Source organism: Polyodon spathula, chromosome 55 (assembly GCF_017654505.1).
Source record: "Polyodon spathula isolate WHYD16114869_AA chromosome 55, ASM1765450v1, whole genome shotgun sequence".
Classification (NCBI taxonomy): Eukaryota; Metazoa; Chordata; class Actinopteri; order Acipenseriformes; family Polyodontidae; genus Polyodon; species Polyodon spathula.
In genome coordinates, this window is record NC_054588.1 from 932,082 (window position 1) to 952,434 (window position 20,353).

A 20,353-nucleotide genomic window follows, 5' to 3' on the forward strand; every position below is an offset into this window, starting at 1 on the left:
TGCTAGAGGTTTTGATATCTTTTAAAGAACTAACATGGAAATTAATGCACAAGGTTTCAGGACTGCAGTACCAATGCAGCTACACTTATTTTTTTTAATACACTCCTGAACTATATATATATATATATATATATATATATATATATATATATATATATATATATATATATATATATATATATATACACTTTTTTGTGCTTAAGCAAAACAGATCAAAATTCATTTGAAATACAAACACAAAGCAACTTGAAATATATAATAGCAGCTGGACCAATTGTCTTTCTAGAATTAGGAAACAGCACCATCTAGGGATCTGTCACTTTGAATTTCCTTTTGTTTTGCTGGCAATACACTGCTATGCACTAGATGGCGCTGCATAATAATAAAAATACACATTGGCAATGTAGAAAACAGTCTGTTTTTCCTGCTTGATGCCACAGATGCTGCCATGACTGTCATTTACTGTGCTGGGTGTACCTTATTTGTGCAAAATATTTACCTGTGGAACAGGAGAACTGGATGTATAAAACAATATACACGTTATAAACTAGTCCCTTTTAATCAGAGTAATTCTCCATTAAAGTCCATGCTGTTTGGCAAGGACACGCCTCCTCAATACGTTGTAAACAGAACTCCATTCGAACAGGATCCGTTAGAGTGCACCTGTATTAACATTTTTGCTGGGAAGAAATGAATTTATTGTTAATGTCATAATATCTTTCCAATATAAATCCTCAGGCAGTTTGCACTACTTTTCGTCCTTGCATGCAGTAACATGGCCTCACCTCCAGGGGTCAGTATAAATCCACTGCTATAATGTGCTTGGATTGAAAATTGATGACCCAGCACTTTGGGGTCAAAGTGACCAGCGTTTTTGGTACCAGCAAGACAGTGTTTATTAAATTAAAGCGGCTGATTCAATTACAACAAGCTATCTCGATTAGGGTTTCTCAAAGTAATCGGATTGTGAATGTCTGCGTACTGTGCTGTTCAGAAGGGGCTTCTATTCTGATTCATGTAACTATTTCAATGCTGGCATCAAGGCTGTCAATGTGACCTTTCAGCTCTCCAGCCCCCCCTACTCTCTCTGCCTGTATGAATGTAAAGTGGGAGCTGGCAGAGTTGAAATGTTGTCACATGACTTTAAGGTGGCGATGCCTGGAAATGGCTGTTCGGTTCCCGGCTGTTAGGATTCCCCAGACAAGCTGCTCAGCCAGGGAAAGGCAGATTTAGAGAACAATGAACTTTTGATTGCACTTTGAAACAGTCCTTTGTATCTCCGATCAGGACATTATTTGCCAGACATGCATCCTCTCTCATTGCAATTGTTGCCCATCAGAAGCATCCCACTCAGAGCTTCTTGAAGTTGACACACATGAATGTTTATTCAACCTGTGTGTATCTGCTTGTTAGGAATCAGGGAATAGTAGAAGAATGAAATAGATGCATTTGTTGCATTAAAGGATGGTCCTGTTGGTTAAGCCTCCAGAAGGCGCCAAGTGGATCAGCAATGCAAAGGGAAGCCAAGATAGAGAGAGAGAAAGAGAGTTGCTCTCTTACTGCTTCCTAACACAATTTGTGAAGGCACCCACTAGAGGGGAGGCATGCCTTGATTTAGTCTTTTCAAATAACGAAGACAGAATAACTAAAACAGAGGTCAGAGAACCACTGGCAAACTCAGACCACAACATGGTCTCATAAGTGTTTTTTAAATCCCCAAAAGTAAAGACTAAAGCTAGGTTTACACGAAAAGCAAACTATGAAGGCATGAAACAGAGACTAACAGAAGTAGATTGGAGTAAAATAGAGAAAACACCCACAGAAGAAGGATGGTTGTTCTTCAAAAACGTAGTACTAGAGGCGCAAAACAATTATATCCCTAAAGTAGACAAATCTAAATGTAAAACTAAATTGCCAAAATGGTTTAATAGATCAATTAAAAAAAATATTCAGCGAAAAAAGGCACTTTACAGAGCATTAAAAAAGGACCAAAAAGAAAGTACACAGAAAGAGTACACAGAACTGAGCAAGTCAAAAAGGATTAGAACCGAGAGAAATAGAAATGAACATTGCCTAAAACCAATTCCCTGACCAGCAAGAGAACATTCAAAGAGGAGATTAAATGCAAATGTCATGGAGCCAGAAATGTTTTGACAAAGGGCTGACAACATGAACCACATGTCATTCTATGTTTTAAATAACCATGGCAGAGCTGCAAGGGTGGTCTCATTGAAATCTTGAGGAGGTGGCGATCCTGCCAGTGTCCTGAAATGATTTGCATGTCTTCCAAGTGATATTTTCAATGGTGCCGCACCCACTTTTGATTGCACTTTGAAACAGTCCTTTGTATCTCCGATCAGGACATTATTTGCCAGACATGCATCCTCTCTCATTGCAATTGTTGCAACATCGATAATGGATAATTGCAAAGCATATGACATGGTTTATTTAGATTTCCAGAAAGCTTTTGACAAAGTCACAATAAATGTCCCACCCCTATTTCAAATAGTCATGTACATTGGGAGTCTGTAGAAAACAGAAAGTACTTTTCTCAGAATGCAAGAACCAGCCACAGGGATGTATTGTCCTGCTATTCCTAATCTACATTAATGATTTAGATTCTGGTATAGTAAGCAAACTTGTTAAATTTGCAGACGACACAAAAGAGGAGGAGTGGCAAACACTGTTGCAGCAGCAAAGGTCATTCAAAATGATCTAGACAAGAACTGGGCAGATACATGGCAAATAATTTAATAGAGACATAAGAACGCAGGAAATAAAAATGTTTTATAAATATCATATGGGAGATATTGAAATTGAGAAGAGAAAAAGACCTAGGAGTTTTTGTTGACTCAGAAATTCTTCATCTAGGCAATGTGGGGAAGCTAAAAAAGGCTAACAAGATTTTGTGAAAAGTGTTGAATTTAAATCAAGGGAAGTAATGTTAAAACTGACAATGCATTAGTAAGACCTCATCAATATTGTGTGCAGTTCTGGTCACCTCGCTAGCTTCTTGAAGGATCCCCAGAATTATTCCGGGCTTAAAAGGCATGTCTATGCAGACAGGCTAAAAGAATTGAATCTGTTCAGTTTGAACAAAACCTGTGTGTATCTGCTTGTTAGGAATCAGGGAATGGTAGAAGAATGACATCTATATTTTAATAGATGCATTTGTTGCATGGTCGAGGATGGTCCTGTTGGTTAAGCTGCTCCAGAAGGCGCCAGAGTGGATCAGCAATGCAAAGGGAAGCCAAGATAGAGAGAGAGAAAGAGAGTTGCTCATGCTAATAAGAACTAATACAATGGATTGTAAAACACTGGCTGTCACTCCTTTAAAGGGGAAGCAGTGATAATTCGATTGGTACTCATAATGCAGAGTGCAAATGTAATCATGAGAAAGAAGGGGGTGATGAGGGAGAAAGCCCTGTACATGTAAATAGTGTGTTTGTCTACATTGTGTTTTCAATAAAGACTGACTATTTTGAATTTTGAGTTTGGCAGGGACGGGATTAATTCCATCCCTGCCAGATAGACGTGTGGAATGTGGCAGGGCCTTAATTGAATATCTGATCACCAATCAAATCCCAGAGACATGGTATAAAAGGAAGCCAAATCTTTTGTTTGAGAGGAGAGTTCATTGAAGGCCACTGCCCAGCCTAAATGTACCTGTTAGGTTTTGTTTGAACGTTTTATCATATTACTTTGAACAAGCCCTGCCCTTGAATAAGCCCCGCCCTTGAATAAGCCCCTCCTTGAATAAGCCCCACTTTGAATAAGCTCCGCCCTTGAGTAAGCTCTACACTCAGATATCAGATTTATAATTGGTGCTGCCCTTGATAAATGCTTTTCTCAATAAAGAAACATACATATAAAAAAATCCCTTTCTGATCTGGAATCTCAATAGCTTTCAGTTTAAAAGCTAAGTTGTAAGACTTTGCCGTCCTGATCAAGCTGTATCCCTGGAATTCAACTTCAATACATGCCTCCATCAAATACCTTAAAAACAATTCAATAAGGAATTGAAAAAACCATAGTACTACTAATTAGTAGCACCAACTCAAAGTAATTCAGTATTTTGGTCACCGTACCTGGTTTATTTGCTCCACTGTTTTTGTTTAGTTTTGTTACTTTCACTGCAGCTTCCTGGCTCTGAGTCTCATTCCTGATGCTGTCCTTTCACAGTAAAGTCAAACCAGTTTGCTGAAAGTGACTTCGATGTAAGTAGAGTTGCTAAGGCAATGACTCACTTGGCCTTAGAGGCTGAGTGATCAAGCATGTGCAAGAATGTATGGGAAGGAGAAATATGGTAAAGAATTAACCACAGCAACCTTGCGAAAGAGGGTAGTTAGTGGTTGGTTGCACTTGAATGAGGTAACAGCTGAATAATAATTTCTATTAGAATTAATAGGATAACAGAAAAAAAAAACTGCAGTCACGTGAGCTCTGAGCGTACGAGAGTATAAGTATAGAGGCAACACAGACAGAGAAGCTCCCAATACCTCCAGTTCACTGAGACCATTGGTGTAGCATCTGTGGCTGTCTCCAGGGGGTCAGTTAATCAGATCAATTGTAAATCTCTGTTAATACTGGTGGCACAGCTTATTAATGTTAATGTTCTTAGTCCTAATAAAAGGTAAGGAAATGTATTTTAAATACAATCTCCTTAAATCAGTAGACCCCGATCAATTCTATATTCCTCTTAAAAGTTAAATAATAATAAAAACACTATTTGTTGGAATAATTTATTGTTAGTATTTTGATTTTTTTTTTATTAAAAGACATTAATACAGGAATATGGCAGTTCTCAACTAACAACATATTTCCATAAATCTTACCTGCTGTGCACTTCTGTGTGTTATATAGGGTTACAATGTGCAGTTATTGTAAACATGTACAGTAGTCTGCACATTTATCAGAACACTCCGAGATCTGTCATTTATATCCTTTACACTGCATGGAAACCTCTGGGTGTGAGAATTTCAATGTCCGATCAGTAATCAGCGCTTGAAAAACAACAGGCACTTGTGTGTGAAAATGACAGACCGCTTTGTGCTTTAATCAGGCATCTTAAACAACTTCTACAAAGACTCCTGCGTTTGACCATGTGTGGCTCTGTCTCTCCGCTCTCTTACTATTTTAAATGAATTGCACGTGTGGCCTATTAAAGTCATCAATTCAATTAGACAATCGCTACGTTTGCCTATATTGCACAACAAATCAAAACTACAGAAGCAATGGGGTGTTCTAATAGATTTGCAAATGACTGGATGTTCATTTTGAAGCATCTGGAACCACATCAGGTTTAATAAACCTCTGTTTTCACAAGCCTTGCTTTTATATAGTGTAGCCCAGGGCTCTCAAACTCGGTCCTGGGGACCCCCTGTGGCTGCTGGTTTTCATTCCAAGCGAGCTCTCAATTACTCAACTGGACCCTTAATTGAATGGATAATTTGCTTAATTAGACCTTTTTACTTGTTTTCAGCTTTTGAACACTTGCATATTTCAAGTTAGCTATAACATTTGATAAGTAGCTTGAACTGAAACTGTTTAAGAGTTGTTTTAAGTAAAAAAAAGGTGTAATTAAGCAAATTATCAGTTCAATTAAGGGTCTAGTGAAGTAATTGAGAGCTCGCTTGGAATGAACCAACAGCCACAGGAGGGGGTCCCCAGGACTGAAGGGTGAAATTGACCCCACCCCTTCACTGTCTGTTGAAAGTGCACATTGGAGACCTGTGCAGCTAAGAGAAGTACAAGATGGGTGGAAATAATTTGTGTGAGCTGCAATAACTTTAACGTCTTACAATAAACCTAGAAAAATATCCACATTGTAAATATTCTTGACAAGACCATTAACATCAATGCATGCTTTAAGATTATTTTCAATAAACAAAGCTAGATTATAGCTAGGGCTTCTGGTTTTCAGGTTTTATTTTTGATCACATGATGTCCCTTTAAACATATTTTGAGCCGATTCGCTTTCTTAATCAAAAACTAATTCCCAAGAAGTTGTTTCTTTTTGCTTTCTTTTTCTGATTATGTTAACAAACGACATGCATTGATCTCACTTGATTCTATTTGAACCTGCATTTCATTCTGGCTCTAATCACATATTCAACTTATTAAATTCCACTACATTACTTTCTAGCAGCGCATCGCTAACTTAAACAATCTGGTATTCAGTTATGTCTTAACAACTATTAATTGAGGTTTAAAGGGATGGAGAGAGATGAAAAATAAAAACCAAAAACCTGAAGCCCTTATTAGAGGAACAGAATCTGGTTAATTCTGCTTTATACTAGTTTCAGATTTCATTTCTTTCTACTGCCCCCTACAGTATTATTTTTGCAATCATTCTGAGTGATTCTTACTAACTGAGATGCTAACTGTGAGTTCAGGAGCAGCTATCCTTGTCACATGACTGTCCAGTGCCTGGCAGTTAGGATTCTCCAGATTTAACACCTCAGAAAGATTGCAAACATCCTAAAAATAACACAGCTGTATTTTATTGTGTCGATGTACACCCCTCCCTCTTCCCCACCCCCCCCCCCCCCACTTAGATTTTTGAATCTAAAACGTAGATAGACCTCTTAGAGGATGAAACTTGGTTGAAAACTTGGTATTAACATTATATAGCAGAAGTTATTGAGAATATCAGAGCAGGGGGCTATATAGGGGCGTCTGTCTGTCTGTGCATCCTTCCATCAGTACGTCACATTGTTGCATCTATCTGGAGAACCATTTATCCGATTGTGATGAAACATTTAATTTCTCTTTCTGTTCTGTACTGCATCAACTTTTTTCATTCCACTGATAGCTCTGATTTTGAATGTAGAGCAATGGATGACGTGTGTGACTGACAGACTGGCTCTGCCTTTACTGTGGGAAGCCTTTGCAAGGGGAATGTCTGCCCCTGTATACCCCTAACTACACTCTTAGATCACAGGATCTAAAGGCTAGGGTGGATACAAATGACACGGGAGGGAATGCCTTTTCTTGTAAAGCTCCTGAATGGGGAGCCTGAATTGGTGAAACTAGAATGCTCTGCCTTCTTCTGTCAGGGAAGCTGGGACTCGTACTGTTTTAAAACCATTTTTGTAAAATATATATATTTTTTAAATAATAGTTTTCCTATTTTACAACCACTTTATATCTATTTTTGAATTTCTGTTTTATCCAATTTTGTATTAGACACATTTTGTGTGTGTGAAGTGCTTTGGGATCCTTGTGATAAAAGGCGCTATAGAAATAGGAATTATTGTTTCAGACTTCCTAACTAATCTTAACCATTCCTAATTCTGGGATTAGAGTGGAAAGACCAGGAAGCCAGAGAAGGTGGAATATTTCCAGCCCCCCATCAGGTTCCCCCTCTCCAGTTTCAAGTAGGCCTTGTCTCCCTTCTCCATGGTCATGAGCCCTGCGTTAGTGGCCGCCTCTCTTGTGACGTCCTGGTCCCCAGCGAAGGCAGTGATCACAGGCCAGCCATTCAACACCAGTGACACCTAGAACCCAAGAGGAAATAGAGAACAACCACGATTACAGTTCATCTGAGTGACATCACTGAACCAGCATCACAGTTCATCTGAGTGACATCACTGAACCAGCATCACAGTTCATCTGAGTGACATCACTGAACCAGCATCACAGTTCATCTGAGTGACATCACTGAACCAGCATCACAGTTCATCTGAGTGACATCACTGAACCTGCATCACAGTTCATCTGAGTGACATCACTGAACCAGCATCACAGTTTATGTGACTGTGACATCACTGAACCAGGATCACAGTTCATCTGAGTGACATCACTGAACCTGCATCACAGTTCATCTGAGTGACATCACTGAACCAGGATCACAGTTCATCTGAGTGACATCACTAAACCTGCATCACAGTTCATCTGAGTGACATCACTGAACCAGCATCACAGTTTATCTGACTCTGATATCCTTGAAAGGGAATTTCATATCTATCAAAGACAGAAGTAACTTGCTATGCAATTGTAACTGATCACATTTCTCACCCACTCAACGCACAGGTCTCAAATTTGCAGTTTTGAAAGATGTTTTTTTTTTTGTGAACCCTTTGGGAATAAGAAATTGGGGGAGACAATACAATTAAAAAAAAAAAAAGTCAAATTAATACATGAAATACAATATAATATCCAGACAAAAAACAAGAATATTACAACAAGATACAATAAACTATTGAAACTATCTAGTGTCCTAAAAGGAAATGCAATAATAATAATAATAATAATAATAATAATAATATATATAATAATATGCACTTGATGTTCCTCAAACAGCTGTGGCACTATTAGCAGCAGTATCCCATGCTGCCATCGTGTTAGCAGTGGCTAAGAGTAGCCAAGCCATTTCCAAAAGAATGATGTCATGTAAATAGTCCAACCAGACAGAGGAAAAGGCGATATACAGCTGCACCCAAGCCTATGGGAGAGTTTTATTGGTTGCCGTCATTCCTCCTAGATTGTAATGGCAATGCTGACTGAGAGTCATCAGCCAGCAAAAGCACCTCAGGAGAGAGGGACATGGCCACCGCCACTAGAGAGCCCATAGTAGCTACAACAAACTGCCAAAAATGACCAATTTACGGGCACTCCCAGAACATATGCATGTATGTGCCTGTCACTCCCAAGATACAAGCCTGGCAGGTAGGAGATTCCAGGTGAAAATGGTAGCAGATCTTAAGTGGAGTAGCGTAGAATCTGTGAGCCATTTTAAAATGAATAAGCTGATGTATATATAAAATACAAAAATAACATACAAAAATAACAGTGGGCTTTCCAAATGGTAGCCTATTATTATTATTATTATTATAGTTTTGTATATTTATTTGCATTATGTATTATTATTTTGAATTTGGGAGTATATGAGATTAATTCCCCATCTAATAAAGAAACCTTGCAAAGAACGTGGCTGGAGCCTTAATGAGGTGATTGATTGATTGATGGGTAGTTAAGGCTCCAGCCACAGTATTAAATGACCCACTGCGGGCTCATTAAGGGGTTGGCTGGAGAAGGAGAGAGACTCATAGAGACAGAACTCCAAACAGACGATTCCGACTATAGTGCAGCCCCTGCATCTCTGGCTGCATGTGTGCTGCTTCCTGGATGCTGACATCACCACCCATGCAACTCAGGTCATCATGCTCATAACTCAGCCCAAATGTTAGTAATTGGAAAGGTTTTAACATTGTAGGATACTAGTTTATTATATATGAATGAAACAATCCCTACCCTGGGGGGAGAGCTGGAAAAAAGATTTACCAGCAGATGAGGAACCAAAGGGGAACCCCAGCGGACCCCATATGCACAAAGGGATGAGCCCAGAAGAGAGTATTGTTATTGCAAATCTTTATGCCCAGATATATAAAACTGTCTGTGCAAGTAAGAATAAGTGCTAAGGTTATAAGTAATGGATCAAAAGCAGTTGTTATGTTAAGGAGGACAAGAACAGATGGAGCATCAGTATCAAGCAGGAGATCATTCACAATCTGGAGCAGAGCAATTTCAGTATTGTGATGCGGCCGGAAGCCAGACTGTAGAGATTCAAGCAGATTATTATCCTTGTGATGTTTCGTCAGCTGGCTGGCTACAGCCCTTTCGAGAGTTTTGGAGAGAAAAGGGAGGTTGGAGATGTGACGGTAATTAGATAAGTCAGCTGGGGCGAGGGAGGGCTTTTGGAGTACCGGCGAGACTCGGGCAAGCTTGAGGGCAGCAGGAAGCGAGCCAGAGTCCAGGGACAGGTTGAGAGCGTGTACAATGGAAGCACAGAGACTGACAAGATTATTCGACCAGGTGTCCAAAGGGCATGTGGCAGTAGTTGATTTCAACAGTAGGCCAGAGACATCACTAATGGATAGAAGGAGGAGAGAGCAGGAGGGGCAACTTCGTCTAGGGGATCCAGGTGTCAGGTGTCAAAGTGGGAATGAGGCCTCTAGTAGCCACTCGGAGAGATTTGGAAAAGGTCCCTGCTCTGCCTATCCTCGCTCTGACTGCCCTTGAATGTGTGGCTCTTAGACTGGCTGGTGCTCTGAACGTTCTTAGACACTGTTTGCCAATTAAACTGTCCTGCAGGTCTAGAGCTGGTCCAGTTTACACGCTGTCTAAATTCACTTCAATCAACCACAGTTCTGAACACTTTAGAAAATGAATTCCTTCAACCAGCTAATGTAGTTATATCAGCAAACAAGCATTTCATTGTACTTACCAATCACTGTTTAACTATGTCTGATCTAACTGCAAACAGCATCAGAATCCATTTACCAGGCAGGTTGAGTGGCATCAATCAACTTGTCAATCAACTTGTCATTGAATTAAAGACACTGAGAAAGACTTCTAGTAGAAACGCTTGTCATTGAATTAAAGACAGAGAAAGACTTCTAGTAGAAACGCTTGTCATTGAATTAAAGACAGAGAAAGACTTCTAACGTTTGTCGTTTCATCGAAGTCACTGAATGTTGAAACATTTGTCATTGAAGACACAGAGAAAGACGTGAATTAATTGTAGTGGGGTTTGGCTCTTACCTGTATGGTCTGTCTGTTGTACACTTTGACCACGTGGAAGCAGAAGCTGTACACTCCATTCCTGGGGGCGATGAACATGCTTCTGACTGGATCAAAATGATTTCCGACATTAACTAGAATCTGTAGAGAAAACCAGGGTGGAAATAAAGCTGTAATAAATACTTCATCAATTCCATTGTAAAAGCACAGCAGTGTAATAAAGCACAGTGAATGGTAAAGCATAGGGAAGCATTGTAAAGCACAGAGAGGTGTGGTAAAGCATAGGGAAGCATTGTAAAGCACAGAGAGGTCTGGTAAAGCATAGGGAAGCATTGTAAAGCACATAGAGGTCTGGTAAAGCATATGGAAGCATTGTAAAGCACAGAGAGGTCTGGTAAAGCATATTAAAAAACAAGCCATGATAAACTACGGTAAATGCATAGTATAAACATGGGAAAAGCATGGGGAAAACTGCAAAATTGCCATCAAAATTTACCATGGTAAACTTCTATGTACCAAAGGCTACCTGTCGTCCTTATATTTCTATTCAAACATGTAAACACAAGCCCTACCTGATCAAAATAGATCGTCATTGTACGATTGCTCATTTCCGACGGTTCATGGTTGGTTTTCCGAATTGCGGAAAAAGCCACTTTCCCAGTCCCGGAACGCACCGACATTCCCAATGCAGTCCCAACTGGCTCTGAAGTGGGAGTAGAATCACAGACCACCAGACACTTCCCCTCCAGGACAATGGGATCCGTGTCATTCTGAGAGAGGACTGAGGTGAGCTCCAAACTCAGAATGAAAACTATTAAGAACTTAACCATCTTCATGCTTTCCCCTAGAACTGAGATGTATTACCAGCTAGACCACGGAGACACAAGATTTTGAATCTCTGACTATTTTGATAGCAGAATTGAGATCTTTCATCAAGTTATGGAAGTCCACCAAGATAGGAAGTATTAGCGAGTAGTTTGATCTTCAGGAACTCCAACATAGACCAAGAAGATACCAGATTTTGAATGGTTAGTCCTTTATTACTTATATTATGTCCCCAGCAACTGAGATATTTAACCAAGTTATGGAAGTCCACCAAGATAGAAAGCCTTTGATGAAAGCCTTTGCAAACAATTTGATCCTCAGAAACTCCAACGTAGACCAAGAAAGCAGGAAGTCCTTTTTTACATATATTTTGCAAAGTGAGGCTTTTCAACCAATATATGGATGTCTACCACCATACAAAGTATACTAGGAACTCCTAAACAGACCAAGAAGATATCTGACTATCAAAGGCTAGTCCTTTTTAGACTTGAATTGAACCATTTAACCAAATTATGAAAGTCAACCAAAGTTCTGGATAGATCAAGTATTATGATCCTACTCTAAAGAATAAGGTACCAGATGGTCCTCTTTTACTTATAATGCCTGTTCCAAAACTGAGACGCTGCACCAAATTATGGACGTCCACCAAGATGCTGCTTGAGAAGTTTCTTAATGAAACTGATGGCTTTCTAGTTCCACTGGTGGAATGTTATGCAAGAGTCTATCTGTAAGGAAAGAAAGAAAGAACAAGACATGGTTACCAACAGACTAGGGCAGTAGTAATAATAATAATAATAATAATAATAATAATAATAATAATAATAATAATAATAATAATAATCTTTATATCGCGCCTTTCATAGTGGACCACCATCACAAAGCACTGGACTATGCATCAGCTGCAGAGTCACTTACAACAACGTCTCACCCCAAAGACGCAGCACAAGGAGGTTAAGTGACTTGCTCAGTGTCACACAGTGAGTCAGTGGCTGAGCTGGGATAGGAACCTCCTAGTTACAATCTTGAACCACTGGACCACACAGCCTCCTAAGTGAACAAATGAACGCTATTGCTTAGATCCAATACGTGCCAATACTATTAAAAGAGATAGACAATTGATCTGATTACCTGAACCACTGGAGAGACAGCCTCAGACGTTACACCAATGGTCCTGATGATCTGGAGGTATTAGGAGCATATATCTGTAGCAGGCAAGTAGATCTGAAGAGCAGCTCCTGAACGCAGAGTCAAAGCAGCGCAGACTGATCAATTAATTAAAAAAAACGTCATCTTAAGAAACGTATTCTTGTTGTTTAGATTCACTTTCTGTAGTCCTGGATATTAAAAGCAACCCTGTGAGCTACAGTGTCGGAGGGCAACGCAGCTCTGGGCAGCTTACAGGCAAGCCCACAGGCGCCTGGCCAGACTAGAGGGGTCGCTGGTGCGCGGTGAGCCGAGGACACCCTGGCTGCCCTAAGCCCTCCTCCCTCTGTCTGGCGCTCGGCCAATTGTGCATCGCCCCCTGGGAGCTCCCTTCTATGGTCCACAATAGAATAACCTGGACTCGGCAACCTCAGGGCTATAGGGCGCATCCTGCACTCCACATGAAGTGCCTTTACCAGATGCACCATCGGGAGGCCCTGCTTTTTAAAACTTTTAATCTGCGTAAGGGTGGTCTGGATTTTGTAATCCTATATTTGGGGATTGAGATGACTGATTGTTTTGATCAGGTTTTTTTCTTTTTTTAGAAAATGTCACTGCTGGATTATATATTTATCCAGATTACAAATAATTACAATCACAAAATCCGTTCATTTATTTTTTTGAAAATCATCTCAATAACAAAATATAGGATTACAAAATCCGATTCACTGTTATCCAGATTAGATGTTTTGAAAAACCGGCCCCAGGAAGTCACCAGATCAGATGAGTTTAACAGAGGGACTGCTTGGTTGGTAGGTGCTTCCTTCCGTCTGTATTTAAGACAGCTGCTCTTTTACAGTATAATTATTAATTAGACACCCAGACGATTTCTTCACACTGTACTGCCATAAGCTAAACTAAGACAAGCCTATAAAAATGTGTGTCTCTTGTTTTCCGAAGATTTTGTCATGAAATGATCTTTGATGGTAATGCAGACAGATAGTTCATCCTAAAATATATCGTTACAGAACACTTTTGTCAATCAATTCATGGAAAATATGCTTTATTGTTTTATATATTATTGGTCCTTTTTTATTCAATTGCAGGTCTATTGATTCTGTTTATGTATTTGCTGCTGTTCCTGCTTCATAATCACTTAATTGTGCTGTAGGTCAAATTCACTCCCACGGTGACCTACAGCACAGGAAGCAGCAGTTTATCTACAGCGATGGATCTGAGATACTCCCATACCCTGAATGAACCTAGTTTAGAGTACAATAAAAGCCAGTAATAATGTTAAGAAGCCAGGTGACTAATCCACGACACATGCAAGCCTGTCTCTGCTCTCTGCAATGGTGAGGAATTAATCGGATTATACACCTAGATACAACGTCAACCCGCTGGGAAAGCGATACGTTTACAAAAAGACCCGGGTACCATAACCACGAGCTCCCAGAAAGAGCCCATCTGGCGGTATTACCGCCACACCCACAAACCTGTCCGAGCTTAACAAAGGTAAACCATTTTCGTAGTTTGAGTTTGAGTTGTTTTGGCTCAACGCGAATATTTTTCGGAACAAAATTCGTTGTATGGAACCCAGTACAGATGTTTTATTTATTTATTTATTTATTTTAATCAAGATCCGTTCTGTCAGTGTAAGATGAACAACCCCAAAATATCAGCGCGCAGAGGAACGGGCAGGCCGTGGTAGAAAAGGGGCAATTAAAGTTTCAATGAACACATAAATAAATAAATAAATAAATAAATAAATAAATAAATAACGCTCATGTATAATATTTTAAACAAAATCCATAACCCTAAAATAAGAAGCGGCTTTACTCTTCACTTCTTTGGATTCTGTATTTATGGAAATATTCAGCTCATTCTTTACAAATTAATCATTTCTAAAACAGAATTATTCCAGTGGTAGTAGTGGCAGTGGTAGCAGTGGTAGTGGTAGCAGTGGTAGCAGTGGTAGTGGTAGCAGTGGTAGTAGTGGTAGCAGTGGTAGTAGTGGCAGTGGTAGTAGTGGCAGTGGTAGTAGTGTGGTAGTAGTGGCAGTGGTAGTAGTGGCAGTGGTAGCAGTGGTAGCAGTGGTAGTGGCAGTGGTAGCAGTGGCAGTAGTGGCAGTGGTAGCAGTGGTAGTAGTGGCAGTGGTAGCAGTGGTAGTAGTGGCAGTGGTAGCAGTGGCAGTAGTAGCAGTGGTAGTAGTGGCAGTGGTAGCAGTGGTAGTGGCAGTGCAGTGGCAGTGGTAGCAGTGGCAGTAGTGGTAGTGGTAGCAGTGGTAGTAGTGGCAGTGGTAGCAGTGGCAGTAGTGGCAGTGGTAGCAGTGGCAGTAGTGGCAGTGGTAGCAGTGGCAGTAGTGGCAGTGGTAGCAGTGGCAGTAGTGGCAGTGGTAGCAGTGGCAGTAGTGGCAGTGGTAGCAGTGGCAGTAGTGGCAGTGGTAGCAGTGGCAGTAGTGGCAGTGGTAGCAGTGGCAGTAGTAGTGGCAGTGGTAGTAGTGGTAGTGGTAGTAGTGGCAGTGGTAGTGGTAGCAGTGGTAGTAGTGGCAGTGGTAGCAGTGGTAGTGGTAGCAGTGGTAGTAGTGGCAGTGGTAGTGGCAGTGGTAGTGGTAGTGGCAGTGGTAGCAGTGGTAGTAGTGGCAGTGGCAGTAGTAGCAGTGGTAGTAGTGGCAGTGGTAGTGGTAGTGGCAGTGGTAGCAGTGGTAGTAGTGGCAGTGGTAGTGGTGGCAGTAGTGGCAGTGGTAGCAGTGGTAGTGGTGGTAGCAGTGGTAGCAGTGGTAGTGTGGTAGTAGTGGCAGTGGTAGCAGTGGTAGTAGTGGCAGTGGTAGTAGTGGCAGTGGTAGCAGTGGTAGTAGTGGCAGTGGTAGTGGCAGTGTGTGGTAGCAGTGGCAGTGGTAGTGGCAGTGGTAGCAGTGGCAGTAGTGGCAGTGGTAGCAGTGGCAGTAGTGGCAGTGGTAGCAGTGGTAGTGGTAGTGGCAGTGGTAGTAGTGGCAGTGGTAGTGGTAGTGTGGCAGTGGTAGTGGTAGCAGTGGTAGTGGTAGCAGTGGTAGTGGCAGTGGTAGCAGTGGTAGTAGTGGCAGTGGTAGCAGTGGCAGTAGCAGTGGTAGTAGTGGCAGTGGTAGCAGTGGTAGCAGTGGTAGTAGTGGCAGTGGTAGCAGTGGTAGTAGTGGCAGTGGTAGCAGTGGCAGTGGTAGTAGTGGTAGCAGTGGCAGTAGTGGCAGTGGTAGCAGTGGTAGTAGTGGCAGTGGTAGTAGTGGCAGTGGTAGTAGTGGTAGTGGTGGCAGTGGTAGCAGTGGTAGTGGTGGCAGTGGTAGCAGTGGCAGTGGTGGCAGTGGTAGTAGTGGCAGTGGTAGCAGTGGTAGTAGTGGCAGTGGTAGCAGTGGTAGCAGTGGTAGTAGTGGCAGTAGCAGTGGTAGTAGTGGCAGTAGTGGCAGTGGTAGCAGTGGTAGTAGTGGCAGTGGTAGCAGTGGTAGTAGTGGCAGTGGTAGTAGTAGTGGTAGTAGTGGCAGTGGTAGTAGTGGTAGCAGTGGTAGTAGTGGCAGTGGTAGTAGTGGCAGTGGTAGCAGTGGCAGTAGTGGCAGTGGTAGCAGTGGCAGTAGTGGCAGTGGTAGTAGGTAGCAGTGGTAGTGGTAGCAGTGGTAGTAGTGGCAGTGGTAGCAGTGGTAGTAGTGGCAGTGGTAGCAGTGGCAGTAGTGGCAGTGGTAGCAGTGGTAGTAGTGGCAGTGGTAGCAGTGGCAGTAGTGGCAGTGGTAGTAGTGGCAGTGGTGGCAGTGGTAGTAGTGGCAGTGTGTGGTAGCAGTGGTAGTAGTGGCAGTGGTGGCAGTGGTAGTAGTGGCAGTGGTAGTGGTAGTGGCAGTGGTAGCAGTGGTAGTAGGGCAGTGGTAGTGGCAGTGGTAGTAGTGGCAGTGGTAGCAGTGGTAGTGGTAGTAGTGGTAGTAGTGGCAGTGGTAGCAGTGGTAGTAGTGGCAGTGGTAGCAGTGGTAGCAGTGGTAGTAGTGGCAGTGGTAGTAGTGGCAGTGGTAGTAGTGGTAGTGGTAGTAGTGGCAGTGGTAGCAGTGGTAGTAGTGGCAGTGGTAGCAGTGGTAGTAGTGGTAGTAGTGGCAGTGGTAGCAGTGGTAGTAGTGGCAGTGGTAGTGGCAGTAGCAGTGGCAGTGGTAGCAGTGGTAGCAGTGGCAGTGGTAGCAGTGGCAGTGGTAGTGGTGGTGGCAGTAGTGGCAGTGGTAGCAGTGGCAGTAGTGGCAGTGGTAGCAGTGGCAGTGGTAGCAGTGGTAGTGGTAGCAGTGGTAGTAGTGGCAGTGGTAGCAGTGGCAGTAGTGGCAGTGGTAGCAGTGGCAGTAGTGGCAGTGGTAGCAGTGGTAGTAGTGGCAGTGGTAGCAGTGGCAGTGGTAGTGGTAGTAGTGGCAGTGGTAGCAGTGGTAGTAGTGGTAGTAGTGGCAGTGGTAGTAGTGGCAGTGGTAGTGGTAGTAGTGGCAGTGGTAGCAGTGGTAGTAGTGGCAGTGGTAGCAGTGGTAGTAGTGGCAGTGGTAGCAGTGGCAGTAGTGGCAGTGGTAGGGCAGTAGTGGCAGTGGCAGTGGTAGCAGTGGTAGCAGTGGTAGTGGCAGTGGTAGCAGTGGCAGTGGTGGCAGTGGTAGTAGTGGTAGTAGTGGCAGTGGTAGCAGTGGTAGTGGCAGTGGTAGCAGTGGCAGTAGTGGCAGTGGTAGCAGTGGCAGTGGTAGTGGTAGTGGTAGTGGCAGTGGTAGTGGTGGTGGCAGTGGTAGCAGTGGTAGTAGTGGCAGTGGTAGCAGTGGCAGTGGTAGCAGTGGTAGCAGTGGTAGTGGTGGCAGTGGTAGCAGTGGCAGTGGTAGTGGTGGCAGTGGTAGCAGTGGTAGTGGTGGCAGTGGTAGTGGTGGCAGTGGTAGCAGTGGTAGTAGTAGTGGCAGTGGTAGCAGTGGTAGTGGTGGCAGTGGTAGCAGTGGTAGTAGTGGCAGTGGTAGCAGTGGCAGTGGTAGCAGTGGTAGTAGTGGCAGTGGTAGTAGTGGTGGTAGTGGTGGTAGTGGTAGCAGTGGTAGTAGTGGCAGTAGTGGCAGTGGTAGCAGTGGTAGTAGTGGCAGTGGTAGCAGTGGCAGTGGCAGTAGTGGGCAGTGGTAGCAGTGGTAGTAGTGGCAGTGGTAGTGGCAGTAGTGGCAGTGGTAGTGGTAGCAGTGGTAGTGGTAGCAGTGGCAGTAGTGGCAGTGGTAGTAGTGGCAGTGGTAGCAGTGGTAGTAGTGGTGGTAGCAGTGGCAGTGGGCAGTGGTAGCAGTGGTAGTAGTGGCAGTGGTAGCAGTGGTAGTAGTGGTAGCAGTGGTAGTAGTGGCAGTGGTAGCAGTGGCAGTAGTGGCAGTGGCAGTGGTAGCAGTGGTAGCAGTGGTAGTAGTGGCAGTGGTAGCAGTGGTAGTAGTGGCAGTGGTAGCAGTGGTAGTAGTGGCAGTGGTAGCAGTGGTAGTAGTGGCAGTGGTAGTAGTGGCAGTGGTAGCAGTGGTAGCAGTGGTAGTATGGCAGTGGTAGCAGTGGTAGTAGTGGCAGTGGTAGCAGTGGTAGTAGTGGCAGTAGTGTGGTAGCAGTGGTAGTAGTGGCAGTGGTAGCAGTGGCAGTAGTGGCAGTGGTAGTGGCAGTGGCAGTGGTAGCAGTGGTAGTAGTGGCAGTGGTAGCAGTGGCAGTGGTGGCAGTGGTAGCAGTGGCAGTGGGCAGTGGCAGTGGTAGTAGTGGCAGTGGTAGCAGTGGTAGTAGTGGCAGTGGTAGTAGTGGCAGTGGTAGCAGTGGTAGTAGTGGCAGTGGTAGCAGTGGCAGTAGTGGCAGTGGTAGTGGTGGCAGTGGTAGTAGTGGCAGTGGTAGCAGTGGTAGTAGTGGCAGTGGTAGCAGTGGCAGTAGTGGCAGTGGTAGTGGTAGTGGCAGTGGTAGCAGTGGTAGTAGTGGCAGTGGTAGTAGTGGCAGTGGTAGCAGTGTGGTAGTAGTGGCAGTGGTAGCAGTGGTAGTGGCAGTGGTAGCAGTGGTAGTGGCAGTGGTAGTGGTAGTAGTGGCAGTGGTAGCAGTGGCAGTAGTGGCAGTGGTAGCAGTGGTAGTAGTGGCAGTGGTAGCAGTAGTAGCAGTGGTAGGGCAGTGTGTAGCAGTGGCAGTGGTGGCAGTGGTAGCAGTGGTAGTAGTGGCAGTGGTAGCAGTGGCAGTAGTGGCAGTGGTAGCAGTGGTAGTAGTGGCAGTGGTAGTAGTGGCAGTGGTAGCAGTGGTAGTAGTGGTGGCAGTGGTAGTAGTGGTAGCAGTGGCAGTGGTAGTAGTGGTAGCAGTGGTAGTGGTAGCAGTGGCAGTGGTGGCAGTGGTAGCAGTGGCAGTAGTGGCAGTGGTAGCAGTGGTAGTGGGTAGTGGTAGTGGTAGTAGTAGTGGTAGTAGTGGTAGTAGTGGCAGTGGTAGTAGTGGCAGTGGTAGCAGTGGTAGTAGTGGTGGTAGCAGTGGTAGTGGTAGCAGTGGTAGTAGTGGCAGTGGTAGCAGTGGTAGCAGTGGTAGCAGTGGTAGTGGTGGCAGTGGTAGTGGTAGTAGTGGCAGTGGTAGCAGTGGTAGTAGTAGTGGTAGTGGTAGTAGTGGCAGTGGTAGCAGTGGTAGTAGTGGCAGTGGTAGTAGTGGCAGTGGTAGCAGTGGTAGTAGTGGCAGTGGTAGTAGTGGCAGTGGTAGCAGTGGCAGTGGTAGTGGCAGTGGTAGCAGTGGCAGTAGTGGCAGTGGCAGCAGTGGTAGTAGTGGCAGTGGTAGCAGTGGCAGTAGTGGCAGTGGTAGTAGTGGCAGTGGTAGGGTAGTACGAGCAGTAGTTCGTAGTGTTGGTGGTATTCTGTATTGGTATTGGCATATTATATCAGTGGCAAAGAAAATCAGTGGTAGATACATTTTGTATTAGCAGATCCCAACGCGTGGCGCAGTGGTACAAACCATTAAAAACTGTAAAGAATATGACAACAGCGATTAAAAATACATTTTAACTATATATATCAAAGGCAAAGAAAATCACAATAAGATACATTTTGTATTAGGATCCCAACGCGTGGCGCACACAAAGCATTAAAAACTGTAAAGAATATATTGACAACAGCGATGGTAATAATACATATTAAGTATATAGTAATACATGGTACAGTGGCAGTGGTAGCATAATAATAACACACACATATATATATATAGTATATAATTCCAGTAGTTCGTGTTGTGGTTTTAAAAACTGTGTTATTCTGTGTTAAAATTACTATATATTGAACAATGATGTGCTAAATAACTTGTTGTTCAATGTATATCTAAAATAATATAATATATTCAATGATATTGCTATAATAATTATTATTGAAAAAATAATAATAATAATAATAATAATAATATAATAATAATAATATACCTTTCGGTAAGCCCACTGTTAACTTATTTTTGTTTTATTATATATATATATATATAACACTCACCGTTACTGCTCCATCGTGAAGATTGCAATTTTGATACATCCAGATCACAGAGGAATACAAGACATGAGAACATAATCCGAGACTGCCGTCGATTTCAGTGAAGTATGACTGACTGACTGACTCTCTCTCTCTCTCTCTGTCTCTCTCTCTCTCTCTGTCTCTCTCTCTCTCTCTCTCTCTCTCTCTCTCTCTCTCTCTCTCTCTCTCTCTCTCTCCCTCTCTCCTCCTCCTCATCTGAGTGTCTACCAGTAAAAGCAACTGTAGTATTTCCTAAATCAGCACGTATGTTTGATAGGTCTAGTTTTGAAAGAAACACATATTTTATTGAACCCGTGCTTTCAGAGAGCGATGCACTTCCTTGGTAACCCGGCAAACACTTCATGCACACATGGCAAATGACATTTAATAGAG

General features: G+C 43.1%; 1 protein-coding gene across 4 annotated transcripts; it reads right to left on the reverse strand.

The window, feature by feature from the left end:
- Positions 1–6,615: 6,615 nt before the first annotated feature.
- si:dkeyp-74b6.2 (cerebellin-1) lies at positions 6,616–20,110 on the reverse strand. 4 transcript variants are annotated; one of them, XM_041239619.1, is made up of 6 exons: positions 19,943–20,110; positions 12,478–12,611; positions 12,278–12,396; positions 11,097–12,074; positions 10,546–10,665; positions 6,616–7,499 (listed from the first exon to the last, which is right to left on the reverse strand). In XM_041239619.1, exons 4-6 carry the CDS (start codon positions 11,358–11,360, stop codon positions 7,302–7,304), a joined length of 582 nt encoding a protein of 193 aa, XP_041095553.1. In that variant the 5' UTR covers positions 11,361–12,074; positions 12,278–12,396; positions 12,478–12,611; positions 19,943–20,110; the 3' UTR covers positions 6,616–7,301. The 4 variants fall into 4 exon arrangements, with proteins under 4 accessions (XP_041095553.1, XP_041095554.1, XP_041095551.1 ...); XM_041239620.1 differs by lacking the exon at positions 12,278–12,396 and having other exon boundaries at positions 12,478–12,584; XM_041239617.1 differs by lacking the exon at positions 12,278–12,396.
- Positions 20,111–20,353: the final 243 nt, after the last annotated feature.